The 18,467-nt window shown below is 41.9% G+C and overlaps 1 protein-coding gene across 1 annotated transcript in view; it reads left to right on the plus strand.

The window, feature by feature from the left end:
- Window positions 1-18,467, plus strand: part of ATRN (attractin) — a 253,540-nt gene that overhangs the window by 59,194 nt on the left and 175,879 nt on the right. Inside the window, exons 2-3 of the mRNA XM_037898359.2 lie at window positions 4,817-4,900; window positions 13,272-13,385. Of these exons, the coding sequence (XP_037754287.1) occupies window positions 4,817-4,900; window positions 13,272-13,385 (198 nt within the window). The remainder of the gene's footprint in view (window positions 1-4,816; window positions 4,901-13,271; window positions 13,386-18,467) is intronic.

Here is an 18,467-nt window from a genome sequence, read left to right on the forward strand (position 1 = left end):
TGGAATGTTTGAGACATTATCTTATATTGCCTTTGATCATTTTTCTGTAGTGAATGCCAGAGTAATTGTTTCCAGAGCAGGTTGTTCATAATGATTCCTGGGTAAAGTTTGCTAGTTGTTTGAGAGCATGGCAGATTGTTTTTTAGCTCCTGAGATTTATTCCCTTTCCAAAGTGTGCATACTATCAATTGCAGGCAAAGTGCCTTCAGAGTTGAAACATCAGCTTATTTAAAACATTAAGATTCCCAGGCTCCCCATTGACGCTCTTTTCAAAAGCTTAATGTTTAGAAAAGAGGGCCAAATTTTTCAAATATTAGTGCCTAGAATTAGGTACCTGAGTCCTTGTTTAAAAATATAAATGGATAGTCTGACTCTTCAGAAATGCTGAACAATTGAAAAAACAAACAAAAATAGTCCAAGCCTCCTCACTGAAGTTCACGGAAGCTGCAGGAACTCAGCACACCTCTGAAAATTGGGCCACTGCTCTAGTTGTCCCAAAATGGACTCGGTGCTGAACTTCAGGCTTAAAAGTTTTGGGCCCGGATATATTAAGCTGGAAAGTATAAAATGTAGAGCTGTGCAGAGAGTGGGAATTCAGTGACGACATCAACATTTATTTTAGTTCCAATTCGAAACAAACACCCCAAATTTGAAATTTCTCAATGAAAGAAAATGTCAAAAGTTTCATTTTGGGTCAGTCAAAATAGTTAGCTTCAGTAAAATGGGAACGTTTCACTTCCATGTGACTTTTATTTATAATATATAGCATACAAAATTTGAAAAAAAATTCCAAACAAGTCATTTAGAAAGGAAAAGTTAAACCATTTTTTTCTTAAACGTTGAAATGGGACATTTTGACATAGTTGGAACTTCTTTCCATTTTTGGTGAAATCCACATGATTTCATAAAGTATTTTTCATTTTGGTGGAGCTGCATTCTCCAGAAATGGTTCTGTCTAACTTTTTTCCAACCAGCTCTGATAAAATATACTTCTCTGAGAACTTGTGAAGTTGCTTTAAAATACAAGCATATTCTCCAGTGGAGCGTCTTGTGGCTGCTCAGTTGCCAGAAAATGTTGCTGGAACATGCTGATTGCTACTTCACAATGGTTTTAATGCCAAAATTCTCTTGTAAAATTTTCCACTGGCTTTTGGTACTCTTCTTTTTATAATGCATCGGTGAGGAACCACTAGGACTACTTGGTCTCATTTTATGTGTATCAGTCAAGCTGGACCAGATAGTTTTGGTCTTGTTCTTGTTCTCTCCCCTAAATTCCAATGGATTCTCAAAAAGAAAAGGAGTACCTGTGGCACCTTAGAGACTAACCAATTTATTTGAGCATAAGCTTTCGTGAGCTTGAAAGCTTATGCTCAAATAAATTGGTTAGTCTCTAAGGTGCCACAGGTACTCCTTTTCTTTTTGCGAATACAGAGTAACACGGCTGCTACTCTGAAATGATGGATTCTCAGACTTTCTCAGGATGGGTTGCACATGTCCACTGCTGCTGCTCCCTTGGGGAAGGATGTTGCTCAGCACCAGTCAATAGTTAAACTGAGGAAAAAAGCAAGGAACCTGTAACTTGTAGTGGTTTTAAATCTCACAAGCCCTGGGGTTCCAGAAGCCTGGTGAGCTTGTAAATAGTGGAATGACCCAAATGTGGGGGAGGGTGAATGAAGTCATGGTTTAGTACTCCATTCTCTTCCAGATGGAGGGTGAGAGCCAGGATTTGGAGAAATTTTTCACATTTATCTCCTGGAAAGGACTCTTGCTTCCATGGTACTGAAATAGTGGGGACTTATGAGTGTGTAATTAAAAAATAGAGTTTTCAGTTGATATAATAACTGAAGCAGAAGTAGGATGTGAGATACAAAGCCACTACCCACAAGAAGTTCAGCTTCTTGGAGTAACTGCATTTTCTGCAGCGTGAGGATGGGTTTTTATTTGGGCTGTCGATTAATCACAGTTAACTCACGTGATTTACTCAAAATTAATCTCAATTTAAAAAAAATTAATCTGGATGAATTGCGGTTTTAATCACACTATTAAAGAATAGTATACCAATTGAAATCTTTTAAATATTTGTGGATGGTTTTTCTACATTTTCAAATATATTGATTTAAATTACAGCACAGAATACGAAGTGTACAGAGCTCACTTTATATTATTTTTTATTAAATATTTGCACTGTAAAAATGATAAAAGAAAGTGTTTTTTCAGTTCACCTCATACAAGTACTGTAGTGCAGTTTTTATCATGAAAGTGCAATTTACAAATGTAGATTTTTTTTTTTTTGGTTATATAACTGCACTCAAAACTAAAGCAATGTCAAACTTTGTTTGTTTACATTTACGGGAGATAATGCTGCCTGCTTCTTGTTTATAATATCACCTAACAGTAAGAACAGGCGTTCACATGGCACTTCTGTAGCTGGCATTGCAAGGTATTTTATGTGCCAGATATGCTAAACATTCATATGCCTTCATGCTTCGGCCACCATTCCAGAAGACATCCTTGTATGCTGATGATGCTCATTTGAAGAAAAAAAAAAAAAAGCATTAATTAAATTTGCGACTGAACTCCTCGGCAGGGGAGAATTGTGTGTCTCCTGCTCTGTTTTACCTGCATTCTGCCATATACTTCATGTTATAGCAGTCTCAGATGATGACCCAGCACATGTTGTTTGTTTTAAGAACACTTTCACTGCAGATTTGACAAAATGCAAGAAAGGTACCAATGTGAGGTTTCTAAAGATATCTACAGTGCTTGACCCAAAAGTCTCAATTGCCTTCCAAAATCCGAGAGTGACGAAGTGTGGAGCATGCTTTCAGAAGTCTTAAAAGAGCAACACTCCGAAGCAGAAACTTACAGAACCACCAAAAAAGAAAATCAACCTTCTGCTGGTGGCATCTGACTCAGATGATGAAAATGAACATGCGTCCATCCACACTGCTTTGGATAGTTATCGAGCAGAACCCGACATCAGCATGGACACATGAGGAGAGGTGGTGAAAGGATGAGGGGACATATGAATCTTTAGTGCATCTGGCATGTAAATATCTTGCAATGCCGGCTACAACTGTGCCACGCAAACACCTGTTCTCGCTTCAGGTGACATTGTAAACAAGAAGTGGGCAGCATTATCTCCTGCAAATGTAAACAAACTTGTTTGTCTGAGCGATTGGCTGAACAAGAAGTAGGACTGAGTGGACTTGTAGGCTCTAAAGTTTTACATTGTTTTATTTTTGAGTGCAGGGTTTTTTTGTACATAATTCCACATTTGTAAGTTCAACTTTCGTGATAAAGAGATTGCATTATAGTACTTGTATGGGGTGAATTGAAAAATACTATTTCTTTTGGTTTTTACAGTGCAAATATTTGTAATCAAAAATAAATATAAAGTTAGTGATGTACACTTCATATTCTGTGTTGTAATTGAAATTGATATATTTGAAAATGTAGAAAACACCCCAAAATATTTAAATAAATGGTATTCTGTTGTTTAGCATCAAAGTTAATCGCGATTAATGTTTTTAATCACTTGACAGCCCTAGTTTTCATGACATGTTATGATATAATTTGCTAATTATCCTTAATTTATGAGGTTATATTGGGTACCTGCTGTTACAAATAATTTTGTCTACCTTTTAGTAAGATTGGATTTTATATAATTTAAAATGTGCATTTGTGTTGCTTAAAGTGGAGTATTAGTATACGCATTGCAAGTGATACACAGGCCTGAGTCTTAACTGGCCAATTGGAATGCTAATTTGGAAGTAATTACTCCCAGGGAGAAAAGGAAACATCAGAGAAATACAGTTTAATTGAGGACCCTTAATCACTCACTCCACACCAGTACAGTTGGTGCATCCTCTCTTGCTCTCAAATTCTTCCATAAGTAGGGTTTTGTTTTTGTTTTTACACAAACACCTCAAATGCTAGATTTTATGAATCTGCTAATGAGTGCCTAAAATCATACATTCAATCTGTGTCCAGCAGTGATGCATTTTAACAAAGACAGTGGAAAATAATTTTGAGTAGTCTAAGGGGAAACAAATTGTTGGAAGAGGCAGCATATTTAAGAAATAAACTTATACCAAGAACAGGGACCATTGCCCGTAATGTGGGTTATCAAAGTCTTCAAAGCAGAAATGAGTTATAACTGATCCAGGCACTGACAGAGAGGGATTATTCCATTTTCAAATGGAGGGAGACTAAGGGGAGGTCAGCACATAGGTCTTAGACGAGAGTCTGTAACATGAGTCGAATCTAGACTGGACCATAAGTTACCCTTGAGACTCTGCTTTTGAAAGTAATACTTTGTTGTATTTTGAACGTTTTACTTTTGTAGTAACTTTGCAGTTTATTTTAAACAAATCTTTCATTTTCTATTTGTTTTCACTACAGTCCTTATAAACAAGTACCTTGTTTCATCACTTTTCACTGCTCGATTAAGGGAAGCTCTGTTGCCATCCTCCCTACATTACTCTTTCTGTACCTGTCTTCAGTTATGAAAGAAATACCTTTTGTCTGAGTTGCTGGTCTGAGAAGGAAGCCAGATGAGAACACCACCTTGAATTTCCTGGCAGAACCTGTGGGTACTCTGGCTAGTTACGAGAAGGGGTACAGACCAAGAGTACAATAGCAGAATCCCAATTGTCTGATCCATTTGTGTGTGTATTTTTTATAATGGCCATTCAATAAATGAAAACCTAAAGCTGGGTGCTTTAATCAGGGTATTTTTTTGAAACTAAGATGGTTGGAAAAACTCAAGTATTTAATCACACTGGAAACCTACATTTCTAATTTTTATTTACAGGCTAACTGGATCTTCTGGATATGTAACAGATGGGCCTGGAAATTATAAATACAAAACAAAATGCACATGGCTCATTGAAGGAAAGTAAGTAGCAAACATCTTAATTTTTAGAGGGTGTTATTTACAGTAATTTTAAGTGCAGTTTAATTTCTGAACACGTTTAGACCTTGGTTTCATTCACTTTTATGAATTATTGTGGGAAAGAACACTCTCACAATAATCAACATTGCCCTTTCTTTCTAAATGATGAATTTCAATGGCTTGACTGCTTTATAAAATTGGATAGTTGAAAAGATCAAAATGAATAGAATTTTGTCCTTGTGGTAAAATGACTTAAATGTTATGGTTGTAAACCCTCCAGATTTCCGAATTTCAGATGGTAGGCTAGACTGCATTTGTAACTTCTCCTCTACCCCCCTTCCCCCCCCCCCCCCCCCCCCCATGCCAAAAGCAGAGAGCTCTAACTTTAAAAGTATCCTGTGCATGGAAAACAACAATCAATTTCCAAATAAATGCTGAGCTTCTGTTGCTTTCCAAATGTGTATTTACTCATTAGTTCCCAATGACTTCAAAGGAATGGTTGCCCTTCTTGGAAAGGTCTCTTAAAGTCTGAAAAGGCAGTTGGGAATCACCCACACCAACACCCTCCTGTTGCTGTTGTAACCCACACACCTCCTGGGTGTAGTGATTGTTCCCCTCTAGTGGCACTGAGACCACTTAGAGATTAATGAGCCTGCTACAGCCTTAGTTAAGAGCCCTGTGGCTTCTAGCTCATGCAGTAGAGGCTCATGCATTTAGCTCCAAAGGTCCCAGGTTTGAGCCTGCCCGCCGATGACCGGGATCTGTTAGTGTTACCCTGTGACATTGATCACTTTTTTTTTTTTTTTTTTTTTTTTGCTTTTACTGACTTCTGCAGTAATTTTAAGAATGACACTTATAGCGTTTAGCTTCTGACCGTCATCTGATTAGTGGTGTAACCATCATAACTGTTTTGTGTTTTTTGGATTTTTGTGTGTGTGTATGGGTGAGTGCTGGCACCAGATCTGCAAAATCAGTCTAGTTTTTAAACATTTGAACTGTCAGCTATCATGCATTAAACAATGTAGCTTTAAGTGAGGTTGAAGCAGAACTGTGGAACTCTGGAAAGAGGCTAAATGGGCAGGTTTCTGAATAAAGACAAGGTTTTGTGATGGAATGAGTGACTTCACCTGTGCTGAAATTCATGGGAGTTGAGGTTACTCAGAATCTTGCAGGATCCAGTTCCCTAAGATCTTGAAACAGCAAAGAATACATTTTTAACAATGTTCTCTGCACATTTAGTTTCCGTTGGCTTTGTAAAAAGATTTGACTCCACCCTGTTTTGAATTTCAAATAATAGAAGATGTCTGTGTTTGTCTCTGTGGAATGTTCCTTAAAATTCTCCAAAGCTCAACAATTCTATTATAACAAGCTTTAATCTCATATCACTATGCTAAAGTTTTCTACTTATTAACTTATTTTTTCCAAAGAAAATGTTCTATTCACAATTCCCTGATAAACATCAAAATAGCTAATCTTAGTTCAGGTGCAACGTTTCCTTGCATGTATCCGGCTGCCTTCCAAGGAAAACATATATTCTGTGAGGAGTGAGTGAGGGATCTTCTTCCTCAGTCATACCACATGTTTGGTGTAGAGAGATGCACAAAATGAACCTGTTAGTTGAAGTACTGAGCTGCACACAAAGCTCTTCTAGCTTATCATTCTCACTTGACTTTAGTCTTGGCATCAGAGGATCATGTGAATGAGGGTTCAGGCTGGGCAGAAAGGAGACAGTAGAGAATTACGCTGCCAAAAACAAAGCACACGTCCTTACAGAAATAGTCTGTTCTATCTCTGGTTTGCCAAATGTAAAGGTAAGCCATTCTGAAGTATAGTTCTGCTCTGAAAAGTTTCTATAAAACTGTCGATTGTGTAGGTGTCTTCACATTATGCCCTGAGTGAATCCTGCGCTGCTGTTAAGAGAGCTCTTGAGCCTAGTAGACAAAGGTGTGTATCAAGATGCAGTAGCAGGAAGTTGAAGCCAGAAAAATTCAGACTGGAAGTAAGATGCAGAGAAATCGTGTAAACTGCTGAACATTCCCTACCTTTTCATGCTTGGTAGGCTCACCATGCCTGTAAAACAGGGACTGTTGGAACCTGCAAAGCACTTGTGGCAGACTCCAGCATCGATTCCAGCCTTCAAAAGGATTTGAGTCCTTTTGTTCTCATCCAGTGCCAGGATCTCTTGTCCAGGAGAAGTTCAAACAGCAATGACCTCCCAAACCAACACCAAGGGAGAAAGCTCCAGCTTTGTGGTGTGTATTTGGGCAATAAAGTCTACCTCCTAGCCAGTCTCTAGATGTGAGAAACTAATTACCCAGAACTGGTAGCAAAATACAATTATTTGCCCTGGGACAAGCTGTCTCAATTTATGGTCGCGCTTCCTCTGGAGCAGGGGTGGGCAATCTTTGTGGCCCGAGGGCCACATCGGGGTTGCGAAACGGTATGGAGGGCCTAGTAGGGAAGGCTGTGCCTCCGCAAACAGCCTGGCCCCCTTCCCCTATCCACCCCCTCCCGGGACCCCCCGTCCCTAACTGCCCCCCCAGGACCCCACCCCCTATCGAACCCCCCCCCTTCACCCTGTCTCCTGACTGCCCCATCCGACCACCCCTTGTCCCCTGACTGTCCCCCGGGACCTCCTGCCCCTTATCCAACCCCCCGCCCTTCCCGCCCCCTTACCATGCCGCTCAGAGTGGCAGGACTGGCTTACTGGAAAGCCTGGGAGGTGAGTGGGCGCAAGCCGTGCTGCCCACGCAGCGGCATTGGTGCAGGGGAGGGAGGACAGCGGGGGAGGGGCTGGAGGCTAGCCTCCCCAGCCGGGAGCTCAGGGACCGGGTAGGGTGGTCCCGTGGGCCGTAGTTTGCCCACCTCTGCTCTAGAGTCTAGGAAAGAGTTCAAATCTATAATGAATGAGGAGAAGCTGATATCTCACACTTCTCTGTGGGCTGCACTAGATTCATCTAATACAGCGTCACTCACCACGGTCACATCTGAGATGTGAAGATTATCCTGGTTCCAAGCATTTGGGATTCCCATGGAGATCCAAAGAACTGAGTAGGGCTGTCGATTAATTGCAGTTAATTCACGTGATTAACTCAAAAAAATTAATCGTGATTAAAAAATTATTCGTGATTAATTGCAGTTTTAATTGCACTGTTAAATAATAGAATACCAGTTGAAATTTATTAAATATTATGCATGTTTTTCTACATTTTTATATATATTGTATTCTGTGTTGTAATTGAAATCAAAGTGTATATTTTGCTTACAAATATTTGAACTGTAAAAATGATAAAAGAAATAGTATTTTTCAATTCACCTCATACAAGTACTGTAGGGCAATCTCTTTATAGTGAAAGTGCAATTTACAAATGTAGATTTTTTTATTTGTTACGTGACTGCATTCAAAAACAAAACAATGTAAAACTTCAGAGTCCACTCAGTCCTACTTCTTGTTCAGCAAATCGCTAAGACAAACAAGTTTGTTTACATTAACAGGAGCTAATGCTGCCCTCTTCTTATTTACAATGTCACCAGAAAGTGAGAACAGGCATTTGCATGGCATTTTGTAGCCTGCATTGCAAGGTATTTACGTGCCAGATATGCAAAACATTTGTATGCCCCTTCATGCTTTGGCCACCATTCCAGAGGACATGCTTCCATGCTGATAATGGTCATTAAAAAAATAAGCATTAATTAAATTTCTGACAACTCCTTGGGGCAGAATTGTATGTCCCCTGCTCTGTTTTACCCACATTCTGCCATATATTTCATGTTATAGCAGTCCTGGATGATAACCCAGCATATGTTGTTCTTTTTAAGAACACTGTCCCTGCAGATCTGACAAAACGCAAAGAAGGTACCAGTGTGAGATTTTTAGAGCTACCTAAAGCACTTGACCCAAGATTTAAGAATTTGAAGTGCCTTCCAAAATCTGAGAGGGACGGGGTGTGGGGCTTGCTTTCAGAAGTCTTAAAAGAGCATGTAGAAGGGTTCGGCCAGAGCTCGTCCCTCTCCAGGGCAGCAGGGAACCACCCCGCCTTGCTACATCTGTCTGGTTACGTCCGAGGAACTAGTCTGGCTGCGGGGTCTCACGCAGCGGTAGAGGCAAAACAGCAGTTACTCACGCCCGGTTGGCGGGCAGTAGCGAGTCCCACGCTCCGGTCCTTGAACAGGGACGGTGCAAACCGTTAAGCAATAAGCCCAGGCCCTATGTTAGGGCGGGCGGCAAAGAGTCCATGGCTCAGGCCCTCAGGCAGGGGCTGAGCAAACAAATAAGCACCAAGCCCAGGCCCTGGCTCAGGGCGGGCAGTACAGCGTTTGGGACTCAGGCCCTGAGAAAGGGGCTGAGCAAACAGGTAAGTTCAGGAGACCCCGGCCCTGGCTCCGAAGGGCCTGGGAGAGGGGGAGACTGTCACCTGCATGTTGGGTGGCAGGGGGGACACAGGCCCACCCACTCCACTGCGTCCCATCTTGGGGCCCTAGCAGCGGCAGACGGCCTGCTGCTGTGTCAGTGGGGATCCTGGCTGCAACACACTGACATCGGCTCTAGGTGTGCTGCAGCCAGACTAGGGTCGGCTGCCCCCGGGCTACTTCCTACCTCCCCGTCTAGAGGTAGCTGCACCTGGACGGTGTCCTCCAGGGAATCAAGTACCATGGGCTCCTCAGGTACCCAGCAAGTGGTAGGCTTGGCAGCTTCTCTGGGTAACTTGCCACAGGCAGGCTTAACAGTTTCTCCGGGGTCTGGTCAGGCCTCGGCTCGGTCGCCAATTGCAGGAGTCTCCCAACCGGGAGCTAGGCCACAGGCGTCTGGCTTCTCCAGCGGCTGGGTCTCTAGTGAGCTCTGGGGTTGGGCTTTTGTACTTCCTGTCCTGCGCCTTGACCTCTGGGGGGCTGGCGAAGGCTCCACTGGCTCTGCCCACTTTGGCGTCCGGAGGGGCTCGTTCCTCTCCGGGGCTGCGGGGAACCACACTGCCTCGCTACAGAGCAACACTCTATGCAGAAACTACAGAACCCGAACCACCAAAAACCAAGCTTGTGCTGGTGGCATCTGACTCAGATAATGAAAATGAACATGCGTTGGTCCGCACTGCTTTGGATTATTGTTGAGCATAACCTGTCGTCAGCCTGGACATGTCTTCTAGAGTGGTGGTTGAAGCATGAAGGGACATGTGAATCTTTAGAGCATCTGGCACCTAAATATCTTGCGACATTGGCTATAACAGTGCCACGAGAACGGGCAGCATTATCTCCTGGCCACGAGAACGGGCAGCAGTATCTCCTGCAAATATAAACCAACTTGTTTGTCTGAGTGATTGGCTGAACAAGAAGTAGGACTGAGTGGACTTGCAGGCTCTAAAATTTTACATTGTTTTATTTTTGAATGCAGGTTTTTTTGCACATAATTCTACATTTGTAAGTTCAACTTTCATGATAAAGAGATTGCATTACAGTACTTGTATAAGGTGAATTGAAAAATACTATTTCTTTTGTTTTTTTTACAGTGCAAATTCTTGTAATCAAAAATAAATATAAAGTGAACACTCTACACTTTGTATTCTGTGTTGTAATTGAAATCAATATATTTGAAAATGTAGAAAACATCCAAAAGCATTTAAATAAATGGTATTCTATTATTGTTTAACAGTGCAATTAATCATGCGATTAATCTTTTTAATTGCTTGACAGCCCTACAATTGAGGGCTTTCTCTTTGAGGACAATGAATTTCTTAGTTCAAAGACAGATGAGGCCTTCCATTCTTTAAAGGACTCCCAGAATGATCCATGTTCCCTTGGCCTGTATGTCTCAGCTCCAAGAAGGAAGCAGGAAAGATCTGAGAGCTCCTTCAGGCAACGTCCCCCTGCTCAATACTACTAGAGACTGCAGAGGACTCCAAAACCACTGAGGAAGAAGCAGAGGTTCCAGTGCAAGTGACCTTCCTCCTCTTTTTCCACTGTCTGGCAGTCTGGGTCTTCTGCCAGGCGGCAAGTTTGATGCCAGTGTCAAGAGCTTTGGAAAGCCATCAGATGATCTCTTCCATTCTACATCCTCCCCCTGGCAACCATCTCTATAATTTTAGAGGTCTGGACATGGATCACTTTGGACCAGTGGATCCTAGAAACTGTAAACAAGGGGTATTCGACCAATTCCAGTCCCTTCCTCATATTCCCTACCCGCTTCCCTCTCCATTTTTAGGGACCCCTTTCATGAGAGATTGTTAAAGTAAGAAATAGACTCTTTTTACAGCTTGGAGCAGTAGGGAACGTGCCCTTTATGTTCAGAGAGAGGGTTTTTTCATGCCCATTATTTTCTCCTCCCAAAGAAGAAAGGGGTAGGCATCCCTTTTCTGGACCTTTGATGTCTCCGCAAGTTCATCCATCATTGAAAATTCAGGATGATGACTCTGGCTTTCATAATTCCCTTGTTAGGTCCTTAAGACTGATTCAGGGCTCTCAACTTCCAAGACACTTACTTGCACATTCATTCATCTGGTCCACGGGAAATACTTCCGATTTGTAATATGAACATTTCACTGCCAGTACAAAGTCTTGCCCTTTGGTCTTCCACAGCACTGAGGGTATTCACCAAGTACTTGACAGTTGTGGCAGCTCATCTGAAGAGATAAGGGACCCGTGTTTATTCAGACTCAACTACCATTTCAATTCATGTAACTTTAAAATACTTTATCACCCTCCTATCCAGGGCCACATTGTGTTTTCTCATCATACAGTAGACCAAGGGTTCTCTAACGTCATTGCACCGCAACCCCCTTCCGACAACAAAAAATTACTACACGACCCCAGGAAGGGGGACCGAAGCCAGAGCCCGCCTGAGTCCCACTGCTCCGGAGGGTAGCACAAAGCCAAAACCTGAGCCCCACCACCCCAGGTGAGGAAGAGGTCAAAGCCCAAAGGCTTTAGCCTGAGCCTTGCCACACAGGGTTGAATCCCTTGGGCTTTGGTCCTGCATGGTGGGGCTTGGGCTTTGAGAACCGCTGCAGTAGATAGATTCCTGAAAAGTCACATACATGGTTATTTCCCCCCAATTTAGGAGCCCCCTTCCTCTTTCTGTCTCAATAGAGGATTAGCAAGGTAGATGGGTTCCTACCCTTTGAGTCTTTAGCAACTTGTTCGCTATACCACCTTCCAGTGAAGACTGCTTTTTTAGTGCTTTTTTTTACAGCTCAAAGGATAGGTGGTGCATGGCAGATCCTCCTTGTATAGTGTTTCATAAGGATAGCGTCACAATCAGACCTCGTCTCAAGTTCCTTCCAAAAATTGTTTGAGTTCCATATGAACCAGTCTGTTCATCTCCCAGTTTTCTTCCCCAAGCCTCACTCCCAGGGAAAGCGAAGTTTCACACACTTGTAGTAAGGGCACTGGCTTTTTATATTGGCAGGCCAAAACCATTCAGGAACACACTTACATTATTTGGCCTTTGCAGAAATGGTTAAGGGACAGTCACTATTCTCTCAGATTATCTAAGTGGGACTCCAACTGTATGAGAACTTTTTATGGGTTAGTCACTTGATCACATTAGAGCTCAGGCAGCCTCTGCTGCCTGTTTCAAAAACATCCCTAGTTCTGAAATCTATAGGGCAGCTACATGGAGCTGAGTACACACCTTTGCAAGACGCTACTCTTTCGTCCTCTCTAGTCATTGTTTAAGTATCTTATGCTGTATATGTTGTTATACCATATTTATCCAATTCCATGCAAACAAATAAATGCTTGTTAGTCACCAAAAGTGGAATCTATTTTTCCGCAAGTTACTGTCTAATAATTGAATACTTACCTTACAGAAATTGAGATTTGTGGATATCAAGGATCTCATGGTCCAGCCTCCTTTCCTGCTTTTCATAGAATCCTAGAATATCAGGGTTGGAAGGGACCTCAGGAGGTCATCTAGTCCAACCCCCTGCTCAAAGCAGGACCAATCCCCAATTTTTGCCCCAGATCCCTAAATGGCCCCCTCAGGGATTGAACTCACAACCCTGGGTTTAGCAGGCCAATGCTCAAACCACTGAGCTATACCCCTCCCACCTACAGAATTCTGTATTGGCATAGGAACAGAGAGATGGCTGGGTCTAGCCTGCCCTTAATGCCTTTGGGGGGCTGGGGTGGGGCGGTGAGAAAGTTCTGGGCACAGGTGTGGCCCCAGTGGACACTGCTAGCCAAATCTCGTGCATGGGCTACATAGAGTAGAATCTAAATGGACAACATATCTTGAGAAATCACAGTTACTGTAAGGTGAATAGCTGATTTTTTTTTTTTTTGAGTCACTTTGAGAGTGAAACTGCATATCAAGGCAGTTGTTTGGAGATGCTGCCATTGTGGGTTTTTTGTATGGTTAATTTAGGGTTTATTTTTTGTTTAGGCCAAATACAATCCTGAGGCTTCGATTCAATCACTTTGCTACAGAATGCAGTTGGGACCATTTGTATGTGTATGACGGAGATTCAGTTTATGCTCCATTAGTGGCAGCTTTTAGGTAAGTCCTACCCACACAGTATGAAGCTAATTGTATATTATGCTATTATTTTACTTGACTCCTAAATGAAGATTTGGCTTTCCAAGGGGGGAAAAAAAATCTACGTATCATAAATATATAGCTCTGTGTGTGTACTGGTGATAAGTGTACTGTTACTCAAACCATAGCCAACCAATAGTAAAAACTGTTAGTATTTCTCTGAGGGATGGATCAGGGGATTTCACGGTAGTACACTTGAATCCTTATTTTGTGTGAACTACATAAATCCTGTTGTTTTCTTTTTTAATACCATAAATGTTTAATTTATTCATTACGCAAGCCTTATGTAAACTACAAAATCTGCCCTTAAAGTATCAGGCTTACACATGGTAGTGAACGTATTATGTTATAGTAGGTTTGGGTCTTGCTTGTGTGTCTGGAACCAAGCAGAACTACAGCCATACATTCCTCACAAACGGCTCAGCAGCACCCTCAATTATATAGTTTTTTGTTTTTTTTTTAAAAAGCCAAAACTTAAAGCTAGTTTCTTCCAGTAATTTTGGAAGAGAGATTCTTGTTTACTTCTCATGAAGTCATTTGGATGCCACATTGATGGACCTTTTAAAAACGAATACAGGTAGAGTGATAAGCTCCTGGGGACGAGGGAGATTTGGCAGTATTGGTAGTAACATAAGGCATTATGGCTACTGGTGCCAAGAGGTTAATAATTTAAGTGCAGAAGAAAGATCTAAATACAATATAGTTTAGTTTTGTAGCAACAGACCACCTTATGTTCTTGCCTTCTTCAGCTGAGGTAAATAGATCCCAGAAGATACATATGAATTGTTAATACCCACATTGGACTCGAATCCTTTCCTACGGGCCAGCTGTGCTCCCGTTTCCAGAATTACCATTGTACTTAATTTACACTTCAGTTTTCATATAATTTTCCAAAAATACATTACATTTGCTCTAAACATGACAGCCTTTCTACGCTGTATGTAGAAAAGGGAACAAGAATGAGGTAGAGACAATGGACAGGGAAAGGAAGGACAAAAAAGGTTGTAACTTATTAAAAACAAATTAGTGGGTTTTTTTACTTTCAATGAAAATGTAAAGATTCCTGTAAACCAGGAGTGGGCAAACTACGGCCCGCGGAGAGTGGGGTCTGGGGTTGTCGCCCTCCAGCGCTCCAGCCGTGGAGCAGGGTCGGGGGCCGCTCCACACTGCTTCCGGAAGCAGCGGCATGGCCCCACTCTGGCTCCTATGTGTAGGGGCAGCCAGGGGGCTCCGCTCTGCATGCTGCTGCCGCACCAAGCACCGCCGCTGCAGCTCCCATTGGCTGGGAACTGCAGCCGATGGAAGCTGCAGGGGCGGTGCCTGCTGACGGGTGCTCCTGCATAGGAGCCGAAGTGGGGACATGGCCTCTGCTTCCGGGAGCCGCTTGAGGTAAGCACCGCCTGGAGCCTGCACCCCATAGCCTCTCCCCCTGCCCCAGCCCTGATCCTCCTCTCACCCTCCGAACCCCTTGGTCCCAACCTGGAGCACCCTCCTCCACCCCGAACTCCTCATTCCCAGCCGGAGCCAGCACCCTACTCCCCAGCCCGGAGCCCCCTTCTGCACCCTGAACTCCTCATTTCTGGCCCCACCCTGAGCCCTCACCTCCAACCAGAGCTCTCACCCGTCCCGCACCCCATCCCCAATTTTGTGAGCATTCATGGCCCGCCATACAATTTCTATTGCCAGATGTGGCCCTCAGGCCGAAAAGTTTGCCCACCCCTGCTGTAAACACTCTGCTTGTATTTAGGGCTCAAAAAGAGGAAGCACAATTAGGATATCATATTATTCTCGTTCCTATTTTATACATGGGAAAATGTTTGGCTTTAAAAAGAAAATTCAGTGATTTGGCTTTGGGTCATCAATTTGGGTGATATTTGCGCTGGGAAAAAAATTTTCATTTTCCTGACTCCAATCATCAGCTCTTATCAAGCTGATTCTTAGTACATTGCTGAACAGGTGGAATAAGCATCGTATGTGCCTCCAGTTTTTATATATTTTCCCCAAATTAGTTGGTTTTTAAAATGAGGTTATTGGTAGTTCATAGCATTAAAATTTGTGATTCATAGTTTAAAATCATGTTGCAAATCACCAGGAAGTCTGTGCCTGAAAATTTGAGCATAATGCAGTGGTGCTTTTGAGGTAGAAAAATTATATTCAATTGTTTAATTGCTGCTTTAGTTGGCATTTGAATTACACTCTTCATTAGTACAGAGCTGATTTGCTCTCGAAACTGATTTGAAGAAATAGCAGATGCCTCTAATCCTGATGAGGGGTAAAAAAAAGGCATCTGTTCAAAAATCCTCCTCCTAGTACCATAACACAAGAGAACTGTTTAGAATTTTTAAGGAACTATGGCCATAATGTCTCACTTTCCTTGGGTTGAATTTTAATATTTACTGTTATCACTTTCTTTAGCTTTTCACCTCTTTTCCTCATTGACTATGCTGACAGAGCACTTGTAGGAATTAAAGGGTGCAGGGTGTATGCTTTTAAACCTTCAAAATTTGTTATTAACTTATTATGCACAAAACATGTGAGAGTGGTATTATTTGTATTACAGTAGCTTCCAGAGACCCAGTCAAAAGGGGGAATACAGACACATAGGAGGAGACAGACTTTCTCCTCAAAGAGCTTAGACAAAATGCAAAAAGTTGGTGTAACAAACAAATGTAGGGAGGATGAGGGAATAGGGATAATAAAACATGTCTAATGCAGGTTTGAAGTAATTCCATTTGCTTGACTTGAAACTTGAAAATTTGTGGGCACTGCTCGTCTATGTAACCATATTTTCCGCTGTTTCCTCATCCTGCCTCTGTTTCTTTGCTACAGCCACTTGATGTATGAGATCTTTAATAAACTCATAAATTTGGGACAGGGAATGTCTCTCCCCATATTCTTATATAATGCTTACCTCAGTGGGGCCTTGATCTGGATCCTACTATTAACACGAGACGCAGAAGTAGTAATAATCTGTGTTGCACGTTTCCTTTTCTGTTCTGCTCCCTATTTGCTAAGTTAAGATTTGTTATGTGGGGTGATGTGCATTAATTAGAAACCTGTATATTAGAACATGCTGGTATAGATTTACTGTGGTGCATTTTCAATTGCTCATAGCTATTTGCTAACACATAGAATAGAATCATAGAATATCAGGGTTGGAATGGACCTCAGGAGGTCATCTAGTTCAACCCCCTGCTCAAAGCAGGGCCAATCCCCAATTTTTGCCCCAGATCCCTAAATGGCCCCCCTCAGGGATTGAACTCACAACCCTGGGTTTAGCAGGCCAATGCTCAAACCACTGAGCTATCCCTCCCCCCATGCGAGTGCAGCCGCTCAGTGGTATATTGAAATAACACAATTCTAGGTTGGTTGAGATGAGATATCAGAAGCTTGCCTCTGATTTCTTGAGCATATGCTGAGCCTTTTCTTCCTGTTCTTTCTACCCGAAGGTGCCATGGCCTAAAAGAATGAGCTTGGGTTTTATTACATGTGCCTTACAGCACTCGATAATGAAGACAAATATCAGTGCTTACATTTTGCAAATGGAATAACTGAAGCACCAAGAAGTTTATATGGCCAGTGGCACTTAATAAATCAGTGCCAGAAATAGGTCTGTTCACTGCTGTTCAGATACAACAGTGATGGGCAGAAGAATAAAGGCTCAGAGAATGTCTGTGCCTCATTCAGTCCAAATCTGATAGTTTGGATGGAGCTGAACAACAGTAAAGTTGAGCATTAAAAAGGCTGCATTTCTTACTACAGAACAGTCGATTGTATTCTGTTTATCCAGGAGGGGATGATACATATTTGCTGGAGAAGAGATGTCTGAACAGAAGCTTTTCTACATTTGTTTCAACTCAAAGTTCTAAAGAATGTATTGCAGGGAAAACCCAGAATTCACAATGGAGTGAGCTAAGTTGCTCAAAATGTCTTCATTTCTAGTATCCAGGGTCCTGGAAGCTCTCAGAGAAAGAGGCAAGACCTGCTCTTCACACCTACGCTCTCTGTATGTTTATATAAAAACTTTGGAAGTAAATTTAATGGACTCTTCTGTTTGAGAGGCCTAGGTTCATAATTTAAGGCCAGAAGAGACCACTGGACCATCTAGTCTGACCTCCTGCATAACACAGGCCACAGGACTTTTGTTAATTAATTTGTGCCTAAAGTACAATAGTGGTGATTGAACTAGAGCATATTCTTGAGATAAAATCATCTTAATTACAATATTTCCAGTGATGGAGAATCCACCACTACTCTTGACAGGTTGTCTCCATGTTAATTACCCTTTCTGTTAAAAATGCACACCTTATTTCTAGTCTGAATATGTCTAGCCTGAATATGCCTGGTTTCAATTTCTAGCTATTGGATCTTGTTATATCTTTGTCTCCTAGATTGACGTGCCCTCTATTATCAAATATTTGTTCCTCATGTCAGTACTTGTAAACTATGATCAAGTTACCCTTTAACTTTTTCTTTGATAAGCTGAATAGATTGAGGTCCAAGAATCTTTCACTGTCAGGCTTGTTTTCCAATCCTGTAATCATTCTTGTGGTTCTTCTTTGAACCCTCTCCAATTTATCAACATCTTCGTTATTTGTGTATTCCATAACTGGGCACAGTATTCCAGTCGCTGTCTCACCCCAGTGCCAGTTATAGAAGTAAAATAACCTCTGCACTCCTATTCATTGTTTCCTCCGGTTATACTTCGCAGAATCACATCAGCCCTTTAAGTCACATCATCACAGTGGGAGCTCATATTCAGCTGATTATCTACCATGACTTCCAAATCTCTTCCATGTCACTACTTCCCATGATAGAGTACCCCATCCTGTAAATATGGGATACATTCTTTGTTCCTAGATGTATGACCTAACATCTGGCCATGTTGCAACACATTGTTTTCTTATGCTCAGCTTACCAAATGGTCCATATAGCTCTGTAGTGGTCTGTCCTCTTCATTATTTACCCTCTCCTTCAAGATGTCATCTTCAAACTTTAAAAGTGGTGATTTTGTGTTTTCTTTAAGATTATTGATAAAAACAT

Source organism: Chelonia mydas, chromosome 4, assembly GCF_015237465.2.
Source record: "Chelonia mydas isolate rCheMyd1 chromosome 4, rCheMyd1.pri.v2, whole genome shotgun sequence".
Classification (NCBI taxonomy): Eukaryota; Metazoa; Chordata; order Testudines; family Cheloniidae; genus Chelonia; species Chelonia mydas.